Here is a 24,822-nt window from a genome sequence, read left to right as displayed (position 1 = left end):
CTCACAGCCCATGAGCTCCCAGACTCTCACAGCCCACCAGCCTCCAGACCCTCACAGCCCATGAGCCCCCAGACCCTCACAGCCCACCAGCCTCCAAACCCTTACCCAGCCACCCTACTTCTGCTCTACTATAACAGAACCACAGCAGACCATTCTCATGTCCACAGCACCACTAGGCGTGGCCACCGAGATGGTGTAGCCCAGCCCTGAGGTGGGTGCTCTCCGTGGAATGGGAGCTGGGCTGAGGGATCAACTACACTACTGAGACTAACTGTCATGAGAAATAAGCAAGTTGCGTTTGACTCAGGGCATGAGCCCCCATGGGACCCCTCTGCCTGCCAAACCCTTCTGACCCACTCCCTCTAGCCCTCTGAAGAAAATTACGTTCCAGGGGCCCAGGAAGAAGACAAAGGAGAAGCACTTTCTCCACAGAAATCACGAAATACACTTCATGAGACAATTTTTTTTTTAATCAAGACACTCAGCAGAAACAGTGAAAAAAAATTTTTTTTCTTTCCATGTGACCCTTCATTTCCACTCAGGACATGTACAAACACATTCTTGGGTCGCAATACCGAGAAGCTCTCTCCAAACAGTGAATGCAGAGCTGCCCGAAGCAGGAAATGATGAACAGCAAAAGGAATGTCACAGATTCCAGACGGATGGGACCAGCTGGGGAGCCGGGCATCCACACGAATGTCTCAGATGTGGCCTCCAGGACTCCTCAAGGGAACTGTATCAACTGCAGCCTGGGAATAGCCAGAGGCCTATGCATCCAGCACATCTCAAAAGAGACCGGTGTCCCGGCAGGGCCTTCATTCATTCTCTGGCAAAAGTCCACCTGGCCCAGGGGTTTACACCAACTGTGCCTGAAACAACCTACAGCTAGAAACTGCCCACAAACCACCCCAAATTACTGTCATATTCCAGTGATCCTCAGGCAACTGCTTCTCATCAACACGCTGTGGCTTTTACCTGCCTGGGGTCCCTGGTCATGTCTAACCTACTGAAGTTCTGCTTCCTCGGGTGTGCCCTGTAGTCACTTGGTGTCTCGTTATGGCTTCCTGAGCACACAGCTTAGGAGGCTGGGCTTTGGTTCCTGCCTGACAAAAGCCACCTAAGAGCACAGGTCAGAAGCAAACAGAAGTGCCACAAGAAAAACTCTAAGCTGTGGTCCTTTCAACATGAGTGTGCTACACAACTATAGAATACGTAAAAGTCCAAAACAATTTCGGGGAAAGACCTCATGGTATGGGAATCGGAAGGGCAGATGCTCCCTAGCACAAAAGCCATAGTAGCGGGTGGCAAATTGTCTGAATGGCTCTTAGACAGGTGAAAAAGCCCCACCCATGCAGGTGACAGAAAAAGTAAAGGACTTTGTGAAAATCAGGACTACTTTAAAGTCTGCAAATCTCACACTGCCAGGACTGACCCATTCCTGTTGTTAGGAACCCTGGGAAAAAGTAGAAACCAATATAAACCATGGCAAGCGCCCCAGCCTCAACACAACTGTGACACTGTGCATGTAAATGGCCCTGGGGTATGTGTGCGTGTGCGCGTGTGCGTGTGTGCGAGGGTGCATATGCAAAGGAGATCCTAACCATCTCACAAGAGGACACTTCCTAAGAAATAGATTGGCCTTGCCCTAATCTGGATGCTGGCTTCATGGGTTCAGATCAATCCACCCTCCCTCCCTCCGTCCCTCTTTCCCTCCCTCCTTCCTCTCCCCTCCCTCCCCTCCCCCTCATCTCCCTCCTCTTCTCCCTTCACCCTTCCCCTCTCCTCTTCTCCCCTCCCTCCCTCCCTTTCTCCGGCCCTCCCTCCTCCCTCAGCGGTGCCCAGTGTCAGAAGATCTCCAGCCGGTACACGAAAGCACCAGGCACAGTTCCAGCCCTTAGAACTCAGCTTTCCACAGTGAAGGAAATGCCCTATTGTGTCTTCCCAGGTCAACAACTTTACAGCTCTGATGATGGCTACCCAGAGATAGCCTTGACACTCAGAAATGGATATCTTCAGTGTCCCTTCAGGCTCCAGGCCAGCAGCCTGCTTCCTTCTTCCTGTGCCCAGCCTAGATCAGGCTCAAGGGCTGCACAGCAGAATTGCATTCCCTCTTCAGGGAGCCAGCTGTGGCTGCTGCCCAGAGGAAAAACTGGCACAAATCCTGAACCCAGCAGCACAGCCTTGGAGATCAGCCATTGGGACAAGAGGTAGTGCCCTCCCCAGGCTCTGTGGTAGCTGAGCGCTCCCAGCATTCCATCCGGCAACAGTCTGCCTGCACTGAAAGCCTCGGGCCTCCTTCCCAAGGAGGCTGAGCAAGCCTTCTGCAGCTCTGAGGGTCTGGAATTCCCCAGCTCAGCCCTCACCCCAAAGGCCGTGGGAAATTCATCCCCATCACAGCACTCATCCCAGACACTAGACAAGAGTCCAAGCTGGCTAGGGCCTTTGGGGCCTGTACACAGATGAATTTTCCGGAAGCACCTCATGTTCCTGGACTAATGCTAAAAGCCCTGTGCCCCAGTCTGACCCCAGCGTCGGAAAATCCCAAGGTAGCCAGAACCAAAACAAAGCAGATGCCCAGAGGACCAGGGTCTTAGGACTGAGATACCTCCTCACACTAAAACTGAACTGCACCCCACCCACTTCCTGCTTGCCAAAGCCGTGTTTTCTTCTCCAGATGGGTTTTCCTGGCACAAGGCAGCAGGAGAGAGTGATTCTCGACCCTCCAAAGAGGAGTCTGTAAGAGGGTTAGATCAAGCACCCTGAAAGCCAAGGCTGAGGAGAGAGCGGCATCTCTAGTTGTGTTCTCTGATGCTGGGCTAGACAAGCTGTTGCTCAGTCAGGACAGGGTTTGCAGCCGGTCAGCCCTGGGGCTGACTCCTCGGCCCTCTCTACTCCATGCAGCCTGCTGACACCAGGCTAGCCAGCGTTAAGCCTGTGCTCCACAGGCCAGTCCCATGAAGGCTGCTTTTAAAAGGTACTGAGAAGGAAGGGCACTCACTGGGAGGCCGGCCACTCTGTCTGGAGGACAAGTCCACCAGGGCCACCCCTGCCCAATCACGAGGACTCCTGAGCCCTGTGAAGCACTTACCACAGAACACCTTAGTGGGAGATCAGCTCCTTTGCCCGCTCGCGGAGCTGTGGCTGGCACCGGGGCAGCACCATGGTAAACAGAGCCCAGCACCAAAGCAAGCCCTAAGAGGTGACTCAGAACCAGGACAGCCCTAATTTGAACCACTTTCAGATATGAAAGTGCATTGTTTTCTTTTTTAAATTTTTATTTAATGTTATTTTATGTGCATTAGTATGAAGGTGTCAGATCCCTTGGAACTGGAGTTACAGACAGTTGTGAGCTGCCATGTGGGTGCTGGGAATTGAACCCCGGTCCTCTGAAAGAGCAGACAGTGCTCTTCTTAACCACCGCGTCTTCTCTCCAGCTCCCCAATTATTTTCTTAACAAGAAACCAAAGAGAAGACAGACTGACAGTCTTCCACAGTGAGAGGAGCTAAACTGTCGTATGATCACAGTGAGGAGAGACCAATGCAGACCAAGGAAACAGAACTTGCACAATGGCCCGGAGACAGCCTCCTCTGTCCCTCAGCAGGTGCTCCACCTATCATCACCCTGTCACTGCTGCTGCTTCCGTTATCTGTTCATTTAACGCTGGCCATGGGCTGGGCAGAGAGCACTTCTGCACACCATCTTATCTTGTCAGAGCTGGAACGTTCCAGCTGTGCAGACTGCTACCTTGACAGGCACCTGCAGGAGGCCAGCTGTGACCCATGAGGTCCCTCCCTGCCCCACATGTGTCACTCGCTCACCCCGCAGGAGCCACCCGGCGCCTCCGCATCATATATCTGCTTCCTGACACGACCTGCATATGTGCTTCCTGCCCACAGGGAGGACCCCCATTAACTCACCATATTGGAAACTCCAGGCAAATCATCTGTGCCCAAAACTGTATGCACCCCCAGCTGAGACCTCCGAATCTCAGAGGCAGAGTGGGACCCATGGATGCAATGTAGCCTCTCTTGGAGGGCAAGACCAAAGCCACCCCTAATCAGTCAGCAACCCTACCCACTATTCCAAGTGCAGCCCTCTCCTATGTATGCATTGCTTAGGTAGAACTCTAATTTGCTACAAAGTAACAGAACCAACAACCTCAAATTATACTGGAAACATTGCCTGTGTCCCTGAAGATCTGGCCCCTGCTCCATCTGCAGTGTTCACAGAAGCACCACTCTCCACTGAAATAAATGTCACTTCATCTGCAATGGCAGAGTTATCAAGAACTAGCCATATCTTATGTTTCTGCTTCCAAAAATGGACCACCACCTCCTTCTCTTCATTGGCTGTATGGGGATCTGGTCCCAGCCACCTGGACCTTCAAAAGCCATTTGAAAAAAATCCTTCTTTTTTTTCTTTTATTTCACAAACAAAACTATCAGCTTCCTCTTCACTGGTTGACCACCTCCAGAGAAGTGGAATATATCCATCTTGCTAAATATTTTCATCCTCACCCTTCACACTGGCCCTTGCCCTCAGCCAGCTGCGGTTAATTCTTCGGTGCATGTATGCCTGTGAAGCTCACGCATCAGCTGTGTCATAATCAGCTTCAGGGAATCAAATCAAAACATTTTCTGCCTTTCAGGTAATGGTTGTCACGTGTCATCATTTTGGGGTTACTGCATGAAAGCCTGGCCTCAGACTAGTCCCCTTGCTCAGACTTATAGCTCTTCGAAGATCCCAGCCCTGAAGTGGTCAGTGAGCTGCCGGGCCAGCAGTAGGGCCAGCACAGCCCCGCTGTCTACAAGTATGGACCAGTGTACTGTTCACCCTCCCGAACATCAGCTTCCTCCTCACTCCAAAGCTCCTCTTCAGCTCCCCCCTAGCCGCCATTTAAATCCAAGATGGTAGAGAAGCAAGCAGCCTTGTGAACTGACAGATTATGTTCAGAGGTAACACAGGCTGGCTATGTTATATATGTCTCCCTTCGTGGACATCGATGTCACGAGGTTGTGAAAAATTCAAACTTAATGGGATAGGCTCAGAGGTTAAGTACACTTGCTGCTCTTCCAGAAGGCCTGAGTTCAGTTGCCAGAACCGCAGAGCAGTTCACAACTGCCAGCAATGTTATATGGAGGGAATCTAGCCTCTGCAGGTGTATACACATCTGCATGCCTGTGTACACACACACACAAATAAATAGATAGTAAAATTAAATCTTTAAAATTAATGCGACAAATGTACACAAGCCCCTCACTTGAAATCTGCATCTCTCTAGCCACCATGGGCAGAGCAAACCCAACACCCCAGCGGGCCACACCTGGAACAGCAGGATGAAGCGGGCCAACTCTGAGCTTTCCTGGCTTCCACAGGTCAGCCTAGATCTGCACAGTGGTTCCGGGCAGTTAAAAATAGCACAGGCAGCTGATCTGAGCTCGGTTAATGGAATACCCAAGTTAATTTTAGCATGAGAGAGCTCAGGAGAATCTCATGCCAAGGACCACATTTGGCCCACAAGGTATGTTCTTAAACGCAGGCCCTGAAACTACTGTATCACAAAGGCTACTGCTATGACTCACAAAACACAACACCTCTTCTCTCTGAACCCAGCCTTGGCCAGCCCATAACAACTGGGTTAACCCATAAAGCACAACTGCCCCCTGCAGGTCCATGGTCTGCTGTGGCCCACAGTAGCCCTGGTGTCAACACACTGTGGCCAGTGAAGATGGCAGCTTTGCTCAGTGAGCTAACTGGAGCCCTGAGCTTCCAGCCCCTAATCTAGGGCTTTGTCACTTGCTGCCTAGCTGACCAGCCAGACACACCCTGCTTGCTCCCATCTTTCACTTCTGCCCATCCTCATTTCACTGGTTCCTCCTGCTTCTGGTTAGATGTTGTTATCAGCAGAAAGGCAAGAGAGAGCAGTGAGGGAGAGCACTGAAGGCCAGAGAGAAGCTCTGGTCCACAGCCACCCAAGCCTGCTGGATGGGAGGAGCTGCCATTTGTATGCTCAGTTTGCCACTGCACTTCTCCACAGTCACGTTCTAAGCTCAGAGCAAGAACACAGAGCCTTGGCGAGGGTGCAGAGCGGATGCTGTGATACCCAGGCAGAAAGACTGGAGTCACCAAGAGCTCAGCGGAAAAGCAGGAAGCAGAGCCTGGCTTCCTAGGGACCCAGGGAGCTCAAAAGGAGCTAAATGGAAAGAAGGTGAGCAAAGCCATCCATAATAGTGCAAGAGAACATTTCTGGTCTGGGAACGCAAAGCCAGAGTGTTACATTTTTATTTATTACTTGACAGATGATAATTACCTCAATGCACTCAACATTTTTACCAAGAGAGCAGTTTTAAAACAAGTAATAAATATTATGCAAAAGTAAAACATGTCTGGCAAGTAAAGCTATATCGCAGCCCTAGGGAACACCAAGCCCAAAATAGCATTGCTGGGCAGATGAGCTCTGGCCACAGCTATTCGCCCAATCACAGACCAGCGCCAGCTCTAGAGAGTTGGGCTACATACTTCCTCAATACAGCAGCCTCAAGGAAGCATGGGTCAGTCACATGTGATGGCTGAAGATGGCTGTAACAAAGCAGTAATTGTTACCAAAGACACTTAAGATTCTAAGTGCACGGAAGAACAAGAACACGTCCAAATGACCGTGCAAAATTGAAACGGAGAAGCAGCACATTCTTCTAGACAAGACTTGAAATGGTTTTTTAATTACCATTATTAAGATACTTCACTTTCATGTGGCTTTTTCTTCTGTATAAGCAAAGTGTAGATAGAATGAGAAAGAGGAAGAAAAACAGAGAGATTCATTTCTGATGAACCAAGTACCATCTTATGTTCTAAAAACCAAGAAGTATAGGCCAAACCTCCTAACATTAGTCCCTTCCCTAAGTTCTTAGCAACAACAGTGATCCTGGCGTTTGTCTGTGTGATCTGAGGAGCAGTTGTCTCTCCTTCCTTCTCGGGGTGGGGGAGGGTACTGACTAGGACAGATCAGAGCCTTGTGCGTTCCCACCGGATGCAGCCCACATGGACTCCTGCTTTATTCAGATGGGGAAATGGCTGTGACAAGAAAGAGACACATCTAGGTCACTCTGTAAGTCACCAGCAGGCTTTCAGGAAGCCAGTGTGCTTCGGTGGGTCAACACTTCTGCCCTCAAGTCAACTACACTGTCACAGCCAGTGACACTCAGGCAGATGCAAATCTTAGAGTGACCTGACCACAAACCAGAACTGCAAATGGAAACCCAGTCAGCCGACACTCTGGGGGCCCTGCATACCACCCACCTTGCTTGGAGTCCCATTTTTCCGATCGGATTTCCCTGGGGACCCCAGGGGTATCGACAAGCAGGGCAGCTAGGCATCACCAAACCCAAACCAGTCACCAACAGCTGTTTCCTGGGCTCCAAAAGGCTAATCCAACACAGTCACATCTGGGATCAGAAACAGCGGACAAGATCTATATGCAGAGCTATGTGCCCGCATACTCCATCCGGGAGCACACAGCCATCCCTCCTGACCAGCCCTGCTGGACCTTCGAGAAAAATGATGAGGAAAGATGAGCCCCTTGGAGACAGGGTACGTTTAGGGAGGCAGTGGGAGCCTGGATACCTCTATGCAACCTCACTGCCACCATCCTAAACATTTGAGTGTTGCCCAGCCCCCTAGGTAGTGAGAGGCAACGAAGGCTCCAGTCAGACCCTTATTCAAGGCATAGCAACGGAGAGGAGACCTTATGACTTGCCCCCCACTGCTGCTCCTCTAGGGAAGACCTCACGCTGGCAGACAGGTTGGGCTGTTGTCTTAGGTATCGGAGCCTTTCCTTTCCTCTTGTCTTATTTACTATACCATTCTGGAAAAGAAATCCTCTTTGTTTGACTGGAACTAAAACCCTGCCCTGTGTGCACAGCAGCCAATGGTAGGACTGAGCTAGGCACACCATGTTGAACAGGAAAGTCTTGGACCCCTGTTACCAACTGCCCTGAAGACCCTGATTCTCCCCTAGGAGTATTCCACATCAACCTCCCCCTCCTTGAGTAGAGGGGCACGGCAGCCCTGGAGCCGGGTGGACTCACTTGGTGAGATGATCTTAGCTGAAGGGAACTGAAGCTGGCCACTCTCACACAAGTGGTCTTTGCTTGCCCACAGAGGACGGAAGGCAGCCTCTTTCCTCAGATAGAAACTGACAGCAATTCCAGGCACAAAAGCAAGAGAAAGCCCTCCCATGCCCTCTGCTCCAGCCCAGGCACCACATGCTATCTGCAGCACTTCTGAATCAAAGATCAAACTGTCTCGGCGATGATTCAAAATCAAAATAAAGCAGACAGGAAGCAACACGCTGATTGCGAGTAGCTGGCATTCCTCAGACAGCATCGGATGTCATCAACAACTGACACTCGGGGTTGGGTTGGGGCTGTGACTGTTGCCACCCACTAGGGGCCTTTTCACATGGGAACGGGCCAGTAATGTGGGGCGCAGTTCAGAGGGGAAAGACTGCAGGAAGAGCGCGCTAGGACCCAGAATTCCTTCCAAGAAAACTGGCCTTGCCCAATGCGTTAATGATTTGATGTGTAACGGTCACTTCAGAAAACCTCTGTAAGGAAGTAGGCTCACACATCATTCACAAGATTATAAAAAATAAAAAAAATAAAATTAAAAAAAAACCACCCAATGACTGGGAAAGGCAAAATCTTCAAGTTGAAAAAAAAAAAAATCAGGAAGTCCTCTTCAGAACACTCCAAGCTCTGCTTCGCTCCCTGCCCCCAGCGTTGCTGCCGAAGTCCGGACCAGCCTAGCGCAGCCTGAATGCCAGGCCTGTGGGCCACAGCTCCCACGGCCAGTTCTCAATGAAAGGAGGGGGAGGTGCTGGCGGCTCCATCACCACGCCTGCACCGCGCAGACACACACACACACACACACACACACACACACACACACAAGCGCGCGCACGGCCTCGAAGCCTGCAGCACCGCACAGCCGAGAGGGTGAAGGGGCGCCCCCTCCTTGGGAAGGAAGTTTCTGCGCACAATTGTGAAGGGGACACCGGGAGACTGACATCAGTAGATCCCTGAAGAGGGGGCACCCAGAAGGATCGGCGCGTGCTCGTGCATGTAAACTCAGGCACCCGAGACCGGAGTGGTCCTGCGCACACGGACACACGCAGGCAGCCACCCGCGCCCACGCACACAAACAGTCGCCCCCTGATGCAGGTCCCGCCTCCCCCGCAGTACCACGGGGAACCGGCCGTCTGGGCCGGGAAGCATGAGGAGCCGGGCCAACCGGGCCAGATCCCAGGAGCAAGGGTCTGGGGAGCTGCCCACGCCAGCACGGTTCTCACCGATCTTGATCCTCACGCTCTGGAAGACCCGCAGCCCCTCTTCCTCCACCGCCATGCTGCTGGTCGACCTCGCCGACGCGCGAGGGCTCGGCAGCGCGGCCGCAGGAAGGGCGCAGGACAGGCGGACGAGGGCCGCAGACGGAGCCGAGCGGCGGATGCCCCCGGAGCCCCGCGCGCTGCGGTCCGCGCTCTGCCCGGGTACACCGCCTCGCGCCCTTCCATTGGCAGAGCTCGGGGGCGGGGAGGTGGGCGCCTTCCTCTGCCAGACCCCCGATCTTCATTGGCTAAGGCTCTGCATGGGGTGGGGCAGTGCGACTCCGCCCACTGACAAATACTGTATCCCATTGGTCGGGTCTGTAAGGGGGCGGAGTCGGACTCTAAGGCGGGATCGGAAGGGACTCTACCGAGGGCACCAGAAGCGGTCCTTGTTCTCTTGGTCCTCACTAGTGGTCTCGTCCCTCTGGACCTGGGACAAAGAGAGGGTACTGAGTTTCGATCTCAGTTTTAACTGCCAGGTCACATGAGACCGACTCTCACTTAAAATTTTAAAAGGTATATTCAAGCAAAAGCTATGAAAGGAAGCTGGACCCCAGCTTCAGCGACTAAGAGAAGTGACACCTGGCCATCCTTCGGAGAAATTAGCATCTCAGGACCTTCATACCTGAGGCTTACTGGCAATTTGTGGAATTGCTGGGTCTCAGAAGCGATGATGTGTGGTCCTGTCCTGATCTTTCCACTAAGTTTTTCCTGCAGCTGGGCTAACTCCCAGCTTTCCGAAGGGCAAGAGCTCCAGGCTCCTCTGCTCCCTGTAGCAGCGGCAGAAGCGTCTGCCACAGACTTGGGCCAGGTGGGTGGGGCATGGTGGCAGCCTCAGCAGTGGGCTTCAGGGAGGCCCTTCCCTGGGCAGTGAAAGCTGGGAAGGAGACCTGTGGGAAGAGCACACTGCCTTCGGGAGGCCTGAAACCGAACTGGCATTGGCTGTGGAGTCAGGAAGCTAGATCCTTGATACACCAACTGAAAGAAAAGTGTGACTCGAAAGCTGCTTGCTGCTATTTGGTAGCTACTTCTATAGAAACAGAAATATACTGCACAGGCTAGGACGGTCAGACCTTTCCACGACGGCTAGAGCTTCTAATCCCAAGGTCATTATGCTTCTGTGAAATGTGGACTTGTGAAGCCAAAAGAAAAAGAAAAAGAAAAAAAAACTATCCCTGCATAGGATTGGCTTACAGTGGACCAAACGAACACTCATCTTCATGAAAGTATCATTGGGCAGAATGTGAAGTTTGTGTAAGCAAACACCATACAAGCCTTCAGCATGTAGACCAAGAGCTACCCCTGCTGGGAAGGCCAATCAGGGTATCAGGATGGAAGGTAAAAGGTGGTAACATCCCAAAACAGAGACCAGTGCTGCCCCTGGGGACGATGCATTCCAGCAGACATGTCCCGAGGAGCCAGGGAGATTTTGAAGGGGAACAAGAAATGGCCACAGACTCAAGCCACTAGCCATCCTGCTGCCGCTCTGCTACCAGGACAGATCTCCCGCCCAGGCTGCCATGAGCTGTTTCTCCTCTCCCTGCTCCGGAGGGAGTTGTAGTCAGTCTGCAGCCTCTTTGAATAGCTTGTCTCCACACATTCACAGCCCTGTCTTGCACTACCTCAGCCTAATTCATGGGTTGACACTGGTTAACAAAACGTTGACAGGTTGGGGGAGAGAGCCAGGCTTTGCTGAGACACGCTCAGAGCATCTGGAAGCAAGTTAGCAGAGTCGAGAAGGCTGCTTGCTGGGCCTTCCAGGTACCCAGAGGCCCCAGGGACATCAGGAAATTCCTCACAAACAAGGATGAACAGTTGTTTCCTTCCCGCTCTCCTCTGTGAAGAAGGGCCTGAGGCCAGCAGGCTTGTTGTGAAATTGGAGTCACTTCTCTGGCCATCTCTAGAAGGATATAGAAAGCTGAAAAGTTGGAGGTGGACATGGAAGAGAGCCCTGTGGGCAGCTCAGGCTATAAGGCAAATAAGCATGCTATCTCCAGGCTCTGAAGGGAACAGCCATGGGAACCATGCATGGTATAGAAAACAGCCTTCCGTCTGGCTCAGCCCTAGTAGAGCCATGTAGCCATAAGGCCATCACTTGGCCATCATGAGTTGGGATCTATGATACTCACCAGGGGTGCCAGGCAGACCCAGATGCCATGCATCCTAGGCTGCAGATGGCACTGAGCAAGGCTGGGGCACAAGCTATTATGCCAGCTTGTGACATAATGAACTGGTTCTTGGTCTGTTCTACCTGAAACTGAGAGGCCTCCACCGCGTAAGCATCCCAGTAACCAAGCACCTGTGTCTCAAGTTCTTGTCCCTGGACCCTCTACAAACTTGGCATCTGATGTTCATCATCCTTACCATATGACAGAACTTAGAGGAAAACCTTGTGCCACACACATATGTCACAAGACTCTCTGGAGAACCCAAAGGAGCTCTAAGGACACCAGGGGTAGCTCTCAAGGCTGCCCCGCTCACTATCTGCTGTGCTTAACCAGACAAGCAAGTCGGTCATACCCAGGATAGACCCCCTTCCCCTTGTGAAGCATAGGCGACTTTGTGGCCTGTCTTAGCATATCCCACCAAAGACTGTGTGGACCTTGGTGTTGAGTAACAGTTTTCTCCAAAACGGAAACATTCCATCCTGCAGGGAAGCACCTTAAAAAGAAGGGAAACAACTCAAAATAGCCTCAAGAAGTCCCTGAAACCAACCAGACTCACTGCGCCCCTCCCTGCTGGAGTGAGAAATGAAGCTGAAGATCGGTCTCAGAGGAACAGAGCCAAGCTGCAGGGAAGGCTCTGAGACCAGACAAGCTGACTGCAGAGGCAGTCACCAGCAGAGCTGCCTGGAAGGGGTTTAGACTCACATAGAAAGGAACTTTTCTACCTGTTGAGCTGCCTGCAAACTGCTCAATGAGCTCCAAGTTCTCAGCTTTGTGAGCTGGGGTAGAACAATGAATGCAAGGAATGTCCCAAACTATTGCTGAACGCTGCTGAAATCAAGAGGGGGGAAAAAAAAAGATGTTATCAATGTGAGCTGTCATCCTTGCTGGGGTAGGCTTTGGTGATACCGCTGTCTTTAAGTCATTTCTGCTTCTGTAAGGGACCCCTCACCCATAACCCTAAAAGTAACCCCAATAAAACCCATAGTTCACCAATCTGGACTTTGAAGGTATACCTACTTTAGTGTGTTGTAGACTCCCTACCTTGGGTGAGTAGGGGTGTGCTGTGTGTGTGTGTGTGTGTGTGTGTGTGTATGTGTGTGTGTGTTTGTTGTGTCTCCCCCAAAAAGTGTCATCACACAACATTGGTCTCCCCAGTCAGTGGTCTCCCCAATCAGCTTTAAATCAGTGGTTCCCACCCTTCCTAAGGCTGCATCTCTTTAATACAGCTCCTCATGCTGTGTGACCCCAACCATAAATTTTTTTTTGTTGCTACTTCATAACTGTAACTTTGCTGCTGTTGTGAAGCATAATGTAGATATCTGATGTGCAGGCATCTTAGGAGAGCCCTGTGGATGGGTTGTTCAGCTCCCAGAGAGAAATCAGAGCCTCCCGGATCCTTGGGTGACCATCACGCCTGAGTGGGCCTACCTGCTGAAAGAGCAGCTGCAGCTGTGGATGCCTCTGCCGGTGAGAATGAGTTTCACTGTGCAGAGCATTGAAATGCAGACATTATCAGCATAGCAGGCCCTGGCTCCCTGAGACAGACCTTTCCACAAGCCAGCACCTTTGCCTTGAGCTGGGAGGAGCAGAACTCGTGTCCCCAAGGGCAAACCCTTGTGGTATGGTATGCATGTCTCTATGGTGACCATAAAAACGTTCTCTCGGGATGCCCATATGGTTTCCATCTTAATGAAATTAGCTTGATATTTTTACCCTAATTAGCCAAATAGCTTTTGAAATTGCTGAAAAGAGCAGTTAACTAGACCTTATGTCCTACCTCCTTAACAACAGCCGGGAAGTATTTTTATCCCATTTAAATTCTGTATGAAATTACCCAAAGGAGTTTAAAATGCATGATAGAGGTTAGGAAAGGAACTTCCTGTCAGAGCCCCACCCGAGCTTAAAGCAGCGCAAGGACTCCAGAGCTATAGGAAGTCCTGGGTAGACAGGCAGGTGTTTCCTGTCCAAGGTGCCCGAGGTAGAACAATAAATGCAAGGAATGTCCCAAACTATTGCTGAACGCTGCTGAAATCAAGAGGGGGAAAAAAAAGATGTTATCAATGGCTGGTCAAGGGATCCAGCTGTACAGAAAGAAGAAAAAAAAAAAAACTCTTAAATGGGCAAGAATATACTTGTATATCCACCAATTCGGCACAAGGTTCTTTGCTTCTCCTGGTTCCTTGAAGGTTCTATATGTGTTTATATACACTTGGCTCTGTTTGAAAACTTCTTTACTTAACAAATCCCTTCTAAGCTCTTGGCTGTGTTCAAGATCTGACAGCCTGTGAGACAACAGAGACACCCAGCCAGGCCCAGCCCCAGTTCTTGCTCCCATGTGGTTCCCTGGGTGCTAGTGAGTTTTCCCTCTTCAGAGGGACAGGAGGTCTGTAGAAAGAGACTATAGGCATGCAGAGACATTCTGTGCACAACCACTGTGAACACTCTGTGGTAGAATCCAAGCCTGTGTTCTTATAGAAAATAGCACTAGCCATGCTGGGGCCTGACACATCCCTTCCCCTCCCTCAGCTTGGGCTGCTCTGCTCTGAGTGGAGGTTGGCTGGCTGAGGAGGACACACCTCACAGACTTCACTCTCTGGGACCAAGCAAAGAAGAGTGTGAAGCTCCCAGTGCAGGCAGCTGGGTGGTGCCTCTGGAGCTGATAAATTCTGCTTCCCCCTCAAAGCTAGAGCACTTGGCTATGAGAAGTGACGGAAGGTCACTGTCTAGCCACAGTCTGTCACACCCCTCCAATTCTCTTGTCTTCCCATTGGAGGTGAGCATTCCTCTTCTCCCCAGATGATCCCCAAATCTCTGTTAGGCAGATCTCAGGCTGTAAACTGGGACCCAGACCATGGTGTGAGCATCGGGGACAGTGCTGGATCTTTTCCGTGAGAGCCAGGAGTGGCCTCTCTTCCCCTAATGCTGCCATGTGCTAAGCATGGAGCATTTATCGGCCTCACACAGGCCACAGAAGAGGTGAGTGAGGCAGTACAACCAGTTTCATGTCCCCAGAGCAGTGCTATCCTGTCAGACTAAGCCTCCTTCCAGCAAAGCCCTGAGTGATCCCAGAACCCACTGCTCCACCACCGTATGCTAGGAAGACAGCTGGGACCTCATTTCCTCATACCACAAGGACCGCCATGATCTGTCCCTCCGTCTACAGGGAGAAACTGTCTTTTAAAAGACATTAGGCACGCAAAAGGGTTAAATGCAAAAGCTGTAAACGACCTTTGACATCTCCTTCAGTGAACATGTGCCAGACAGACAGTGGGAAGCACATGAAGCTGGCCACGCCAAGGCTCACAGCGTAGAGCAACTCCCAGAAAGCACAAGAAATGCATCGAGGCGTAGAGTCACCCTGGCAGCCACTGAGGGCTCGACATGCACAGCGTTCTCCAATGACAAAGCCACAGAGATGGAGGCCCACATGATCTCAGGGCTGGTGAAAGAGGAAGCAGCGGCTGATAAAAAAAAAAAAAGGAGAAGAGACCCTTTAGTGTCTGGAGATACCCTGCTTTTTGACAGAAATCCACATACATGACAGAACTGCATTAGTGCAGATATGTGTTCACACGTATGTGCTCACGTAGTCAGCACACAAAAGCTTACACACACTCATATTATCAACACACACACGCTTACACATGCTTACACACACATTTGCATAGTCAGCACATATGCAGTTACACAGGCTCACCCCACATGGGCATATACTCAGTACATGCATGCCCAAACTTACATGCTCACATACTCGGTACACACATGTCTACATGCTTATCCTCTGCACACATCTGCTAACATATCCTCACACACATACTCAGTCCCTACACATGTCCATGTTCATATATTACACACACACACACACACACACACACTCAAAGACACATGCATGGGTGGCAGGCAACATCGGCAGGCCATGGACCATTCTAATACCAAAAGCGACTGCAAGATGTTCCTGCTAGGAGGAAACGGGAGACGTCCCCAGGACCTCTGTTCTATAACCGAATGGGAATCCACGTCTTTCACAGACTGACATGCTCAGAGCAAAGGGCGGCAGGGAGGCAAGCTGTTGCCTCTTGTCAGCCTCCCCTTCTTACAGCAGCCTCAGAAACCTGCGGGAACCCAAACCTCCTCTGCACAGGAAGGGTGTGACCCCTTGTTTACTCACCTTGCAGGGCACAGCCCTTGGTGTGGTGGGAGGCAGGCTGAGGTCAGGAGAAGCTCAAGGTCTCTGAGTGTCATGCTGGTTTGACTGCAAGGAGCTCACTGCAGGTGCAATCCAGGAATAAGGACACAGCTAGAGGAATCCAAGACAGGGATCCTCTGGCATAGCACAGCCTGGGTCCCCACTGCTCCTCCCTCTCTCCCTCTCTCCCTCTCTCCCTCTCTCCCTCTCCCCCCCCCGCCCTCCCCCCCTCTCCCCCCCCCTCCCTCCCTCCCTCCCCCCCGCCCCCTCCCTCCCCCCCTCACTCTCTCTCTCTCCCTCTCCCTCTCTCCCTCTCTCTCTCCCTCTCTCTCTCTCTCTCTCTCTCTCTCTCTCTCTCTGATTGTAGGGTACTCTGAAGTCATAGGCTCGAGCACTAACTGACAGTGTGCTCAGTGAGATGTTGGCCCACAAAGGTGAGTACACCAGTCTCCAGGCCCAATGGGAGGAAAGGAGCCCATTGTTCCCTGATTCAGAAGGCTCCTAGGCCACAGGGCAGATGACACAGTGACGCCACAGCCCAGCGCACACTCGGAAGTTGAACTGAGTAATCTGATGTTTTACAGCCTGTTCTAGTGTCACTGGGGCAATCTGCTTTATTAAATTTTAAGAATATACCTTTAAAAAAATTGTGAGTGTTTTGCCTACATGTATGTGCGTGCACTATTTGCTTGCAGTGCCCAGAAAGGCCAGAGGAGGACATTGTGTCCTCTAGAACTGGAGTTACAGATAGGTAGAAGCTGTCTTGTGGGTGCTAGGAATCGAACCCAGGTACGCTGGACAAACAGCCAAGCAGTCTTAAGTGCTAAGTGATCTCTCTAGCTCCTTCTTTGCTTTGATTTTTTTTCAAGGATATTGTTCACTTTATTTACTTTTGCAAAAGGACATTTTTTTTGTAAATCTTTTTTATTAGTTATACTTTATTCACTTTGTATCCCCCCATAAACCCCTTCCTCCTCCCTTCCTAATCCCACCTTCCCTTCCCCTTCTTCACGCATGCCCCTCCCCAAGTCCACTGATAGGGGAGGTCCTCCTCTCCTTCCTTCTGATCTTAGTCTATCAGATCACATCAGGAGTGGCTGCATTGTCATCTTCTGTGGCCTGGTAAGGCTGCTGTGGCCTCAGGGGTTGGTGATCAAAGAGCAGGCCAATCAGATTATGTCAGAGGCAGTCCCTCTTCCCATTACTATGGAACCCACTTGGACACTGAACTGCCATGGGCTACATCTGTGCAGGGGTTCTAGATTATCTCCATGCATGGTACTTGGTTGGAGTATGAGTCTCTGGAAAGACCCCTGTGTTCAAATTTTCTGGTTCTGTTGCTCTCCTTGTGGAGCTCCTGTCCTCTCCAGATCTTACTATTCCCACTTCTTTCATAAGATTCCATGCACTCTGCCCAACAGTTGGCCATAAGTCTCAGCATCTGCTTTGATAGTCTGCAGGGCAGAGCTTTTCAGAGGCCCTCTGTGGCAGGTTCCTAACTTGTTTCCTGTTTTCTTCTTCTGATGTCCATCCTCTTTGCTTTTCAGGATGGTGATTGAGCATTTTAGTCAGAGTCCTCCCTCTTGATTAGTTTCTTTATATGTACAGATTTTAGTAGGTTTATTCCATATTATATGTCTATATGAGTGAGTATATTCCATGTGTGTCTTTCTGTTTCTGGGACAGCTCACTCAGAATTGCTTTAATTTTTAAACAGGGATTTCAAGACTTGATTGTGAATCCTAGGCATGCTGAAGTTCACGCTCATGAGACACAGTCCTTAAGTTGCTGGAAGTCTGTGAGCCGATGGTTAGACGGAGCTGTTGTTTTAAAGTTGAATTGCGTTCTATTGAGAGGTCTGAGAATCATACAGTTTGTGTTCTTGAGGCCGCTGATGTCTACTGTGGCAGCCGCTCTACAGCCATGTGCTCCTTCCAGCTTGCTCTGCTCATCCTGGTCTCTGAGCCTGTCCTCAGCCACTTAGATTTTAAAACTACCATAGCTGTGGACAGTCAGGAGTAGGGAGCCCTGGAGTGGAGCACAGCGCTGCCCCTGAGGTCCAGACTCTGGCTCTCAGGAGGTGAGAGTCTGAGGATGCAGCCTGGGCCTGGCAGTTTATAGGAGGAGGCAGGCCCTTCACACTCTTTCCTAAAACAAGGCGTGTTTAGGTGGGGCGTGCAGGCTCCTGTGGGGGGCCAGGATGAAGCTCTGGGGCTGTGTGCTGGTTAGACACCTTCTGCCCTGGCTGGGAGAGGAGGGAAGGGGGCTAGTCTCCTAGGGTGTCTGCATGCTTAAGCCCCTTTTGTTTGTCCCTTTCAAATACTCCAAAGAAATGTCTGGGAGGAGAGAGAGCACTGAGAGTGAGTGTGGGGGGGGGGGAAGCCCTTGTTAGAAGGGTGTCCAGGCCGCTGCCTCATGGGACATATGCCTGCTGGCTAGAGTCCTCTAGGTTCTTGCAAAATGTGTTTCACTCTCTCTGAAGGAGTTGCATTCACTTCCTGCCATGCTCTGGTGAATGAGCCTGAAGTGTCCCTCCAGACCACGGCTTCTTGAGTTTTAACACTTGCTATCTCCTTTCACTTGAGAATTTTACACAACGCCAGGTATATAGGTGTATGAAACAGATACACAAATCAAACATACTGACAATAAATAATAAAGAAGCTTATCTTAAAATGGTCTTTTTGGTATACATGTCATGTTATCATTTATTAAAAATAAAGAACAAGTTTGCATGCTAATGAGATGCTAACAATGTGCTTCTTCATTTTTACATAAAGAGTTAAACCTTGACAGAATATTTGATACAAGTTTGGATGCTTGTAGCGCACCTTCAATGCCTCTCTGAGTAGGTAAATATTTTGATCTTAGAATCAGCAGTGCTTAGGGCATTACTTTGTGTAAATATGAAGTACAAGGTGGCAAAATGTGTTTAGAATTATTTCAGAAATTGTTAAAAATTTTGTTCTAATCCAAGACCAAAATTCATTTCATAATTTCTTGATGAATTTCAGATCAGCAACTCAAGTGGAAACTTTTTAAGGTTTGCCTGATTATTTTCACCTCTATTGGTGTGTGCTTATGTGTCGTGTGTGGGTGTTCCGTGCTAGCGCTCACAGATCAACCTGCAGTTAGAGTTACAGATGGTTGTGAGCCACTCTGTGGTGCTATCGGAACTGAACCAGGGTCCTCTGCAGGAGCAGCACCGCTCTCAACCTCTGACCTACCTAACGCTCCCCCCCCCCCGCGCCAAATCTTTTATTGTTTGAGACAGGGTTTTACTATGTATGTTCCTAGTTGACCTGGAATATGCAGGTCTTAAGGCTGATCTCAAACTCATAGAGATCCACCTGCCTCTGCCTTCACAGGGCATGAGTCTCCATAGTGGGCTTGAACAAGAAAAGTTTTTCTTAGTGTGTGTGTGTGTGTGTGTGTGTGCGCGCGCGCACGCACGCGTGCGCGTGCGCCTATATGTATATATGTGCGCAATGTATATGCAGTGCCCAAGAAGACCAGAGAGGAGAATAACAGGTCGCCTGGAACTGGAGTCACAGTCTCTAGCTACCATGTGGATGTTAGGAATCGAACCTGGACCCTCTGGAAGAGCAGCAAATGCTCTTAACCACCGAGTCATCCCTCCAGCCTGAGCAGGCAGCAATTTTTAAAACCAAACATTCCAATAGAACACGATCCAAAAATGTACTAATTTGCTATGTGTTGAGGAATGGCCGTGGGGTACACTGAGCCTGTTCTCTATAGCTAGACCATTATTTCCCTACACAAGCAAGGGACTTTGCACACACAGTGAGAACACAGCAATAGTCTGGATTCTGAGCTCGTGTGTTTCAAGCACTATGTTTCCATGTCGTGTGGCCTGGTGGGAAGCTCCGTACACTGTGCTGTGCATTCTGCACCAAGGCTGCAGCTACATCACACAATACGACACAAGCACGTGCTCACAGAAAACACCCCACATCTGTCACATATTTGACTCCGGATTCATTTTTGCTGCTGTATGTTTAGAAACCTTTCATTATTGCCACAACTGCACATTCAGCGCATTCCGTCACAGGCGATGACCCACAGTTTGGGAAGCTGAGCCCCAGGTCACCCAACAGAGGCACTGAGAGGTGCCAAAGGTCTGGGACCCACTGATCTGGGGCTGTTACCCCCTTCTCGAGTTTTACAGGGTGGAGGTCAGTGTAGACTGATTCCATCTTACAGTTCTCCACGAATCTGCCTGGGTTGAATATGGACTGACAGGCAGCGGCGCCTTCCTCTTGGAAAAAGAACACATGCGCTTTCAGCTCTGCCGCGCTCTGAGCCTAGCCTCGGGCACTCCCCCTGACATTCTCACATTCTCACCCCGGTTGTCCACAGAGCTGAGTTGGTCCACATACACTGTACCATGGACAGCCATACCGGCATTGAAGATACTTCAGATCGATTGGTTGATTAGAACTCGGTCGCTGTGTAGAGTTGCAAGGTTGTAGATCTAGAGCCAGAATTATTTGGGGGCTTCCCTTAGCTCCCATAAGAGCTATTTAGCACCCTGACATCTTCTCAACCAACAGGTTAAGGCATCAGAGTGTATTGCTTTAGCAGAAGGCCAACAGTGTCACCAGACAGCATCTGAGGTCTCTAGCAGAAATGGCTCTGCTTTGCTGTAAATTATCTATCTGGTGCTCCCACTAATGTGTCTCTCAAAAGCCTTGATTTACAACCGTCTTTTAGTCTACAACCACAAAAACTTCTCATAGCCGCTTCCCCAGTGCAGCATAGGACTTGGAGCAACCCAAGTCAATTTTCCTGCATCATGGCTATTCACATTTGGTAAAGAATAAACTGTCATATATCCTCTGAAGCAAGAGTCGTGTTTTGTGTCCACAAGATGGGCAACTTGAGCCAGCCAGGACAGAAGGATGGAAAGATGGCCCGAGAAGAGGACCTAAGGAAAAGACAGGCTTTGAGCTAAATGCCATGTTTAAGTGTTGACAGCAGCAGGCGGCTTCCAGGATCAGCTGGGTCCCCACAACTTTTGCTAAGGTCAGACTCACATCATACGGGATGGCAGGATAATAATGTCCCACAGCAGCGTAAGTCCTCTGCAAAGACCCTGGACTGTCCCCACACATAAATGGATGCTGTGTGAGCACCCGCTGCTCTTCCAGCCTCCCTGCCCTAGGCCCCTTCTCACTGTTCCAGGCCTATGTGGCTCTTTGGCATTCCCTTAGCAGAGTAGCTTCTCTCCAGCCCAAGGACTTTGTCATTCACAGCCGCCTGTGAGAGTGATGTCCCCAGGTAACTGTACATCAATGTCCCTTTTCCCATTAGGACTCGGCTACAATGATCCCTGTCAGAGGTTTGATTTACTGCTGACACCACCCTGTCCGTGTTATTCCTTTACCCTCCAGTGTGTTTCACTGCCTGACCTAGTTTGTATGAGTTTAGTTACTTTACATGTCTCTCTCCAGGCTTAGTGAGTGAATATAGTTATTTTCTAGTCGTAGGATACGCTGTCAGAGAGAACACTTATCTCAGTCAGACTATTGATGCTCCAGTGTGGTTTTTTTTTCTCAAATAACTGAGAGTCTGCAACCGGCTGACTGTCAGAATGACAGTATGGCAGGGCTGAGGACCAACACCAAATGATCGCCATGCCGGCTAGTCAGGCATCTTAGACGATCTCTCAGTGTGGGTACAGCAGAAGGGACATCCTGCCTCCACTGACGTACTTTGTTTGCTCTGAACACCAAACATCAAACCTTTCCTTTGCTTGTTTTTAACACCGCACACTGGTGTCTCGACCATGAAGAGCCCGCTTCGGAAAACAGAATGGGCTGAAATCTAGGCATGCTAATGCAGGCCTGCACACCCCGCAGCATCCGATACACCTGCAGCCCAAGTCTCTCGCTCCCTGCTGGCCCGAGTGCCGAGTCCCACGAGGCTCTAGGAAGGCAGTTTCCAGAGACACCCTGGCAGGCTGTCCACAGCTTGTTCTCTCTTCAGAGCTCACCATGCCACCATTCCTTAAAAGAAGAGGGTAGACCTTGACTTGGTGGCTCACTCAGTATTTGGGAGGCTGAAGGAGGAGGGCTGCCACATGTTCGAGGCCATCTGAGGCTGTGTTTTGAATTCTAAGTATGCCTGGATGACAGAACAAGGCCCCATCTCAAGAACAAGAGTGAGACAGAGACACACAGAAAGAGCATATCACTGCTCACACCCACATATGTGCATACATACACACCATTGTTAACTCACATGCCTCCCTGCTAGAAGAAAGCACATCAAAGAGCTTCATGTGGCCAGTCCAGCACTATTTTTACACAGCACAGAGCGTCTCTAAAAATGCCTGGTCTAAGGATATCCTCCACCACTACCCACCCCACCCCAAATGCTTGGTCCCAGTGCTGCTGGCCAGAGCCTGCTGTTCTTTTTAATTACATGCTGCTGCACTCCAGTAAGTTGGAGCTGATTGCTGCTGACAGGCCATCTGGTGTCCAGTCCCTGTGGAGGATCACACCTTGGTAGCCACGTCCACCCCCAAGTCCATTCGAGAGAGCAGAAAGCCCTTGTTGCCTACTGGAAAAGAGGACAAAGCCCTTCAGCTCACAGTAACCAGGTGCCTTCCAGGCCCTAAGCCCACTGATTAGGATTCTCGCCTCGTTCTGGCAGAGGAGCTGAGGGATGTTCAGAATGGAGGGAAGATGCTGGGCCGGACAGAGGCTGGGCACAGGGTACCCCAGTAATGTCAGCATCTCAGATGGATGTGGTCCTGAGGAGCACCTCCTTGGCCGTCATCTAATCCTGCTGTGTTACTGCCACTCAACAACACAGATATACCAGGCTGCTGAAAGATGGTCCAGCAGGTTCGTCGAGTCATGAGTGTGCTCAGTTGTCAAGTTCCAAGAGACACTTTGTGGTTGGTCCAGGACAGACTAACCGGGAGCCAGACATTGAGGGGGTTAGTGAAATGTGAGGCTGTCAGCTTTGAAATAGGAGCAGTTTAGGGGTGTGCAGGAAGTCACCTGGAACCGTGCCTGTAGCCTGAAGTCCTGGACCCCAAAGTGGAGTAAAACTTTTAGCATTTATTGAACAGAAGTCCTGTTTTTGTTTGTTTACTTGTTTTGTTGTTCTTCTTCTCATTTTTATTATTTTTTCATACAATAGATTTTGTTCATACTCTTTTCCCTCCTTCCAGATCCTTCCCCTTTCCCCGCTTGTCCAGATTTATGTTCCTTTTCCCCTCATCAAAAAATAAAAAAACACAAAAATGAAAATAAAAACAATAAGACAAAAAACTACCAAAATTAAACAAAAGTGCGCACACACCACACTATCATCGCCCACCCACACATGCCCACACACACCACAAAACCGTGGAGCCTGTCTTGTGTTACTGAGTACTCCTGGAGTGGGTTGATATACCCAGTGACATTCCATTAAAGAAAAACGACATCCCTTTTCCTGCAGGAATCGATTGCAAATAGCTTCTTGGCTGGGGGTGGAACTTCACATCCATTTCCCCTTGTGAACCTATCACAATCTCTGTGAGTTTATTGTGTATCAGTCCAGTTGCTTCCGGAAGATGCTATTTCCTTGGAGTCATCTACCACTCTGGCTCTTACAGTCTTTCTGGCTAGACCCCACTGCCCTGAGTGGTAATACAGTCCATGATAAATACATTCCATCTAGGCTGGGTGCTCCAGCTCACTGCACATTGACCAGCTGTGGGTCTCTGTTAATTCTCATCTACTGCAAGAAGAAACTTCTCTGATGAGGATTAAGCAATACATTGATCTACAGGTATAGCAATATGTCATCAGTAGTGATTGTATTGCTGTGCTGCCTTAGCAAAATAAAGATGCCATGGCCGGTGTAGTCTCAGATTCTTGGCCACTCTTGCATTGTCAGACATGGGTTCCAGCCCTAAACCATCTCCTAAAGTGGTTGGTCACGCCCCTGACATGATGCACTATTGCAGCAGGAGAGCTTTCAGGCAGCTCATTGTCGTAGGACACAAAAATCCTGTTTCGAGAAAAGCATAACTAAGGGACCATCACAGAATAAGTCCTGGCACTTGGATTCATTTTTAAGAGAATATTTTTCTCCACTAAAGAGGATTTTTTAAACAGAGTCTCTCTCTGTAGCACAAGCTAGACTCAAACTTTTCATCCTCCTGCTTTAGCCTCTCAAGTGCTAGGATTCCAGGCATGTAACATCATGCTTAGTTTAAGGAGGTAGCCATTTAAACAGAAAATAAAAAAATAAAAAATAATAAAAAAACAGGAAAAATTCTTGAAAAAACCATTATGCTTCCAAGTTAAAGATTAATTTTATATACTGTACTTCTTTAGATCTAAGCTTAAAACTTTATATCAGATTATGTTCTTTGTCTACCAACACACAAAACCATGTCTACTTCATGATTTTATATGCTGAACAGCTTTGGCTTTATTCTGAACTTTTGAAACAAAATCCTTCAATCAGTTATGTAACAATCCAACAACAACCTACAGATGCGTAGTGCCTGCAGCTTTTTTTGAGGTCCTGAGTCTGGGCAGCCTGTGTAAAACCTCACAGAACAGGAGACAGGGCCCCGCCATCACCTTCCTCAGATAAACCAAGATGCTCTTCTACCTAGTGCCTGAAGGTCCTGAAGCCAAGTGGGCAAAGCCCAGCATTCAAACACCTAAAACAGAGTGTCTGGTTGTTCCAGAATAGGAAGGAATGGGGTGGTATGAAACTAAGGATTTAGGGAATTGGCTGGGTATCTGAGCACGTTGGGAAAAAGAAACTGTGAAAGATATAGCTTAGGAATCAAAATTTATGTGTGCATATGAGGCCCTGGGTTCTAACCTAGCAACACACATGGACACACACACACACACACACACACACACATACACACAAGCTTTTTCCTCCTGCCTTGGCATCCCTAGATGGTGGATTATAACCTGTAAATTGAAATTAATCTTTTCTAATCCAAGTTGGTTCCGGTCAGTGTTATATCACAGCAACAAAAATCAAGCTAGAACACTCAGTCTCTAGCATGTTCATCTACTCACCCTGGCCATTGTCA

General features: G+C 49.7%; 1 protein-coding gene across 2 annotated transcripts in view; it reads right to left on the bottom strand.

Annotated features, from left to right (window-relative positions):
- Window positions 1–9,515, bottom strand: part of Rasa3 (RAS p21 protein activator 3) — a 100,518-nt gene extending 91,003 nt beyond the window's left edge. The window contains exon 1 of one of the 2 annotated variants that reach the window (XM_055608475.1): window positions 9,348–9,515. In XM_055608475.1, coding sequence (XP_055464450.1) covers window positions 9,348–9,402 — 55 coding nt within the window. In that variant the 5' untranslated portion in view covers window positions 9,403–9,515. The remainder of the gene's footprint in view (window positions 1–9,347) is intronic. The other variant, XM_055608476.1, reaches the window with a different exon arrangement.
- Window positions 9,516–24,822: the final 15,307 nt, after the last annotated feature.

This window comes from Psammomys obesus, unplaced genomic scaffold, assembly GCF_907164565.1.
Source record: "Psammomys obesus unplaced genomic scaffold, mPsaObe1.curated_primary_1811, whole genome shotgun sequence".
In the NCBI taxonomy this organism is placed as follows: Eukaryota; Metazoa; Chordata; class Mammalia; order Rodentia; family Muridae; genus Psammomys; species Psammomys obesus.
The sequence above is the reverse complement of the archived record's forward strand: the minus strand, read 5'-3'. Positions and strand labels throughout refer to the sequence as shown.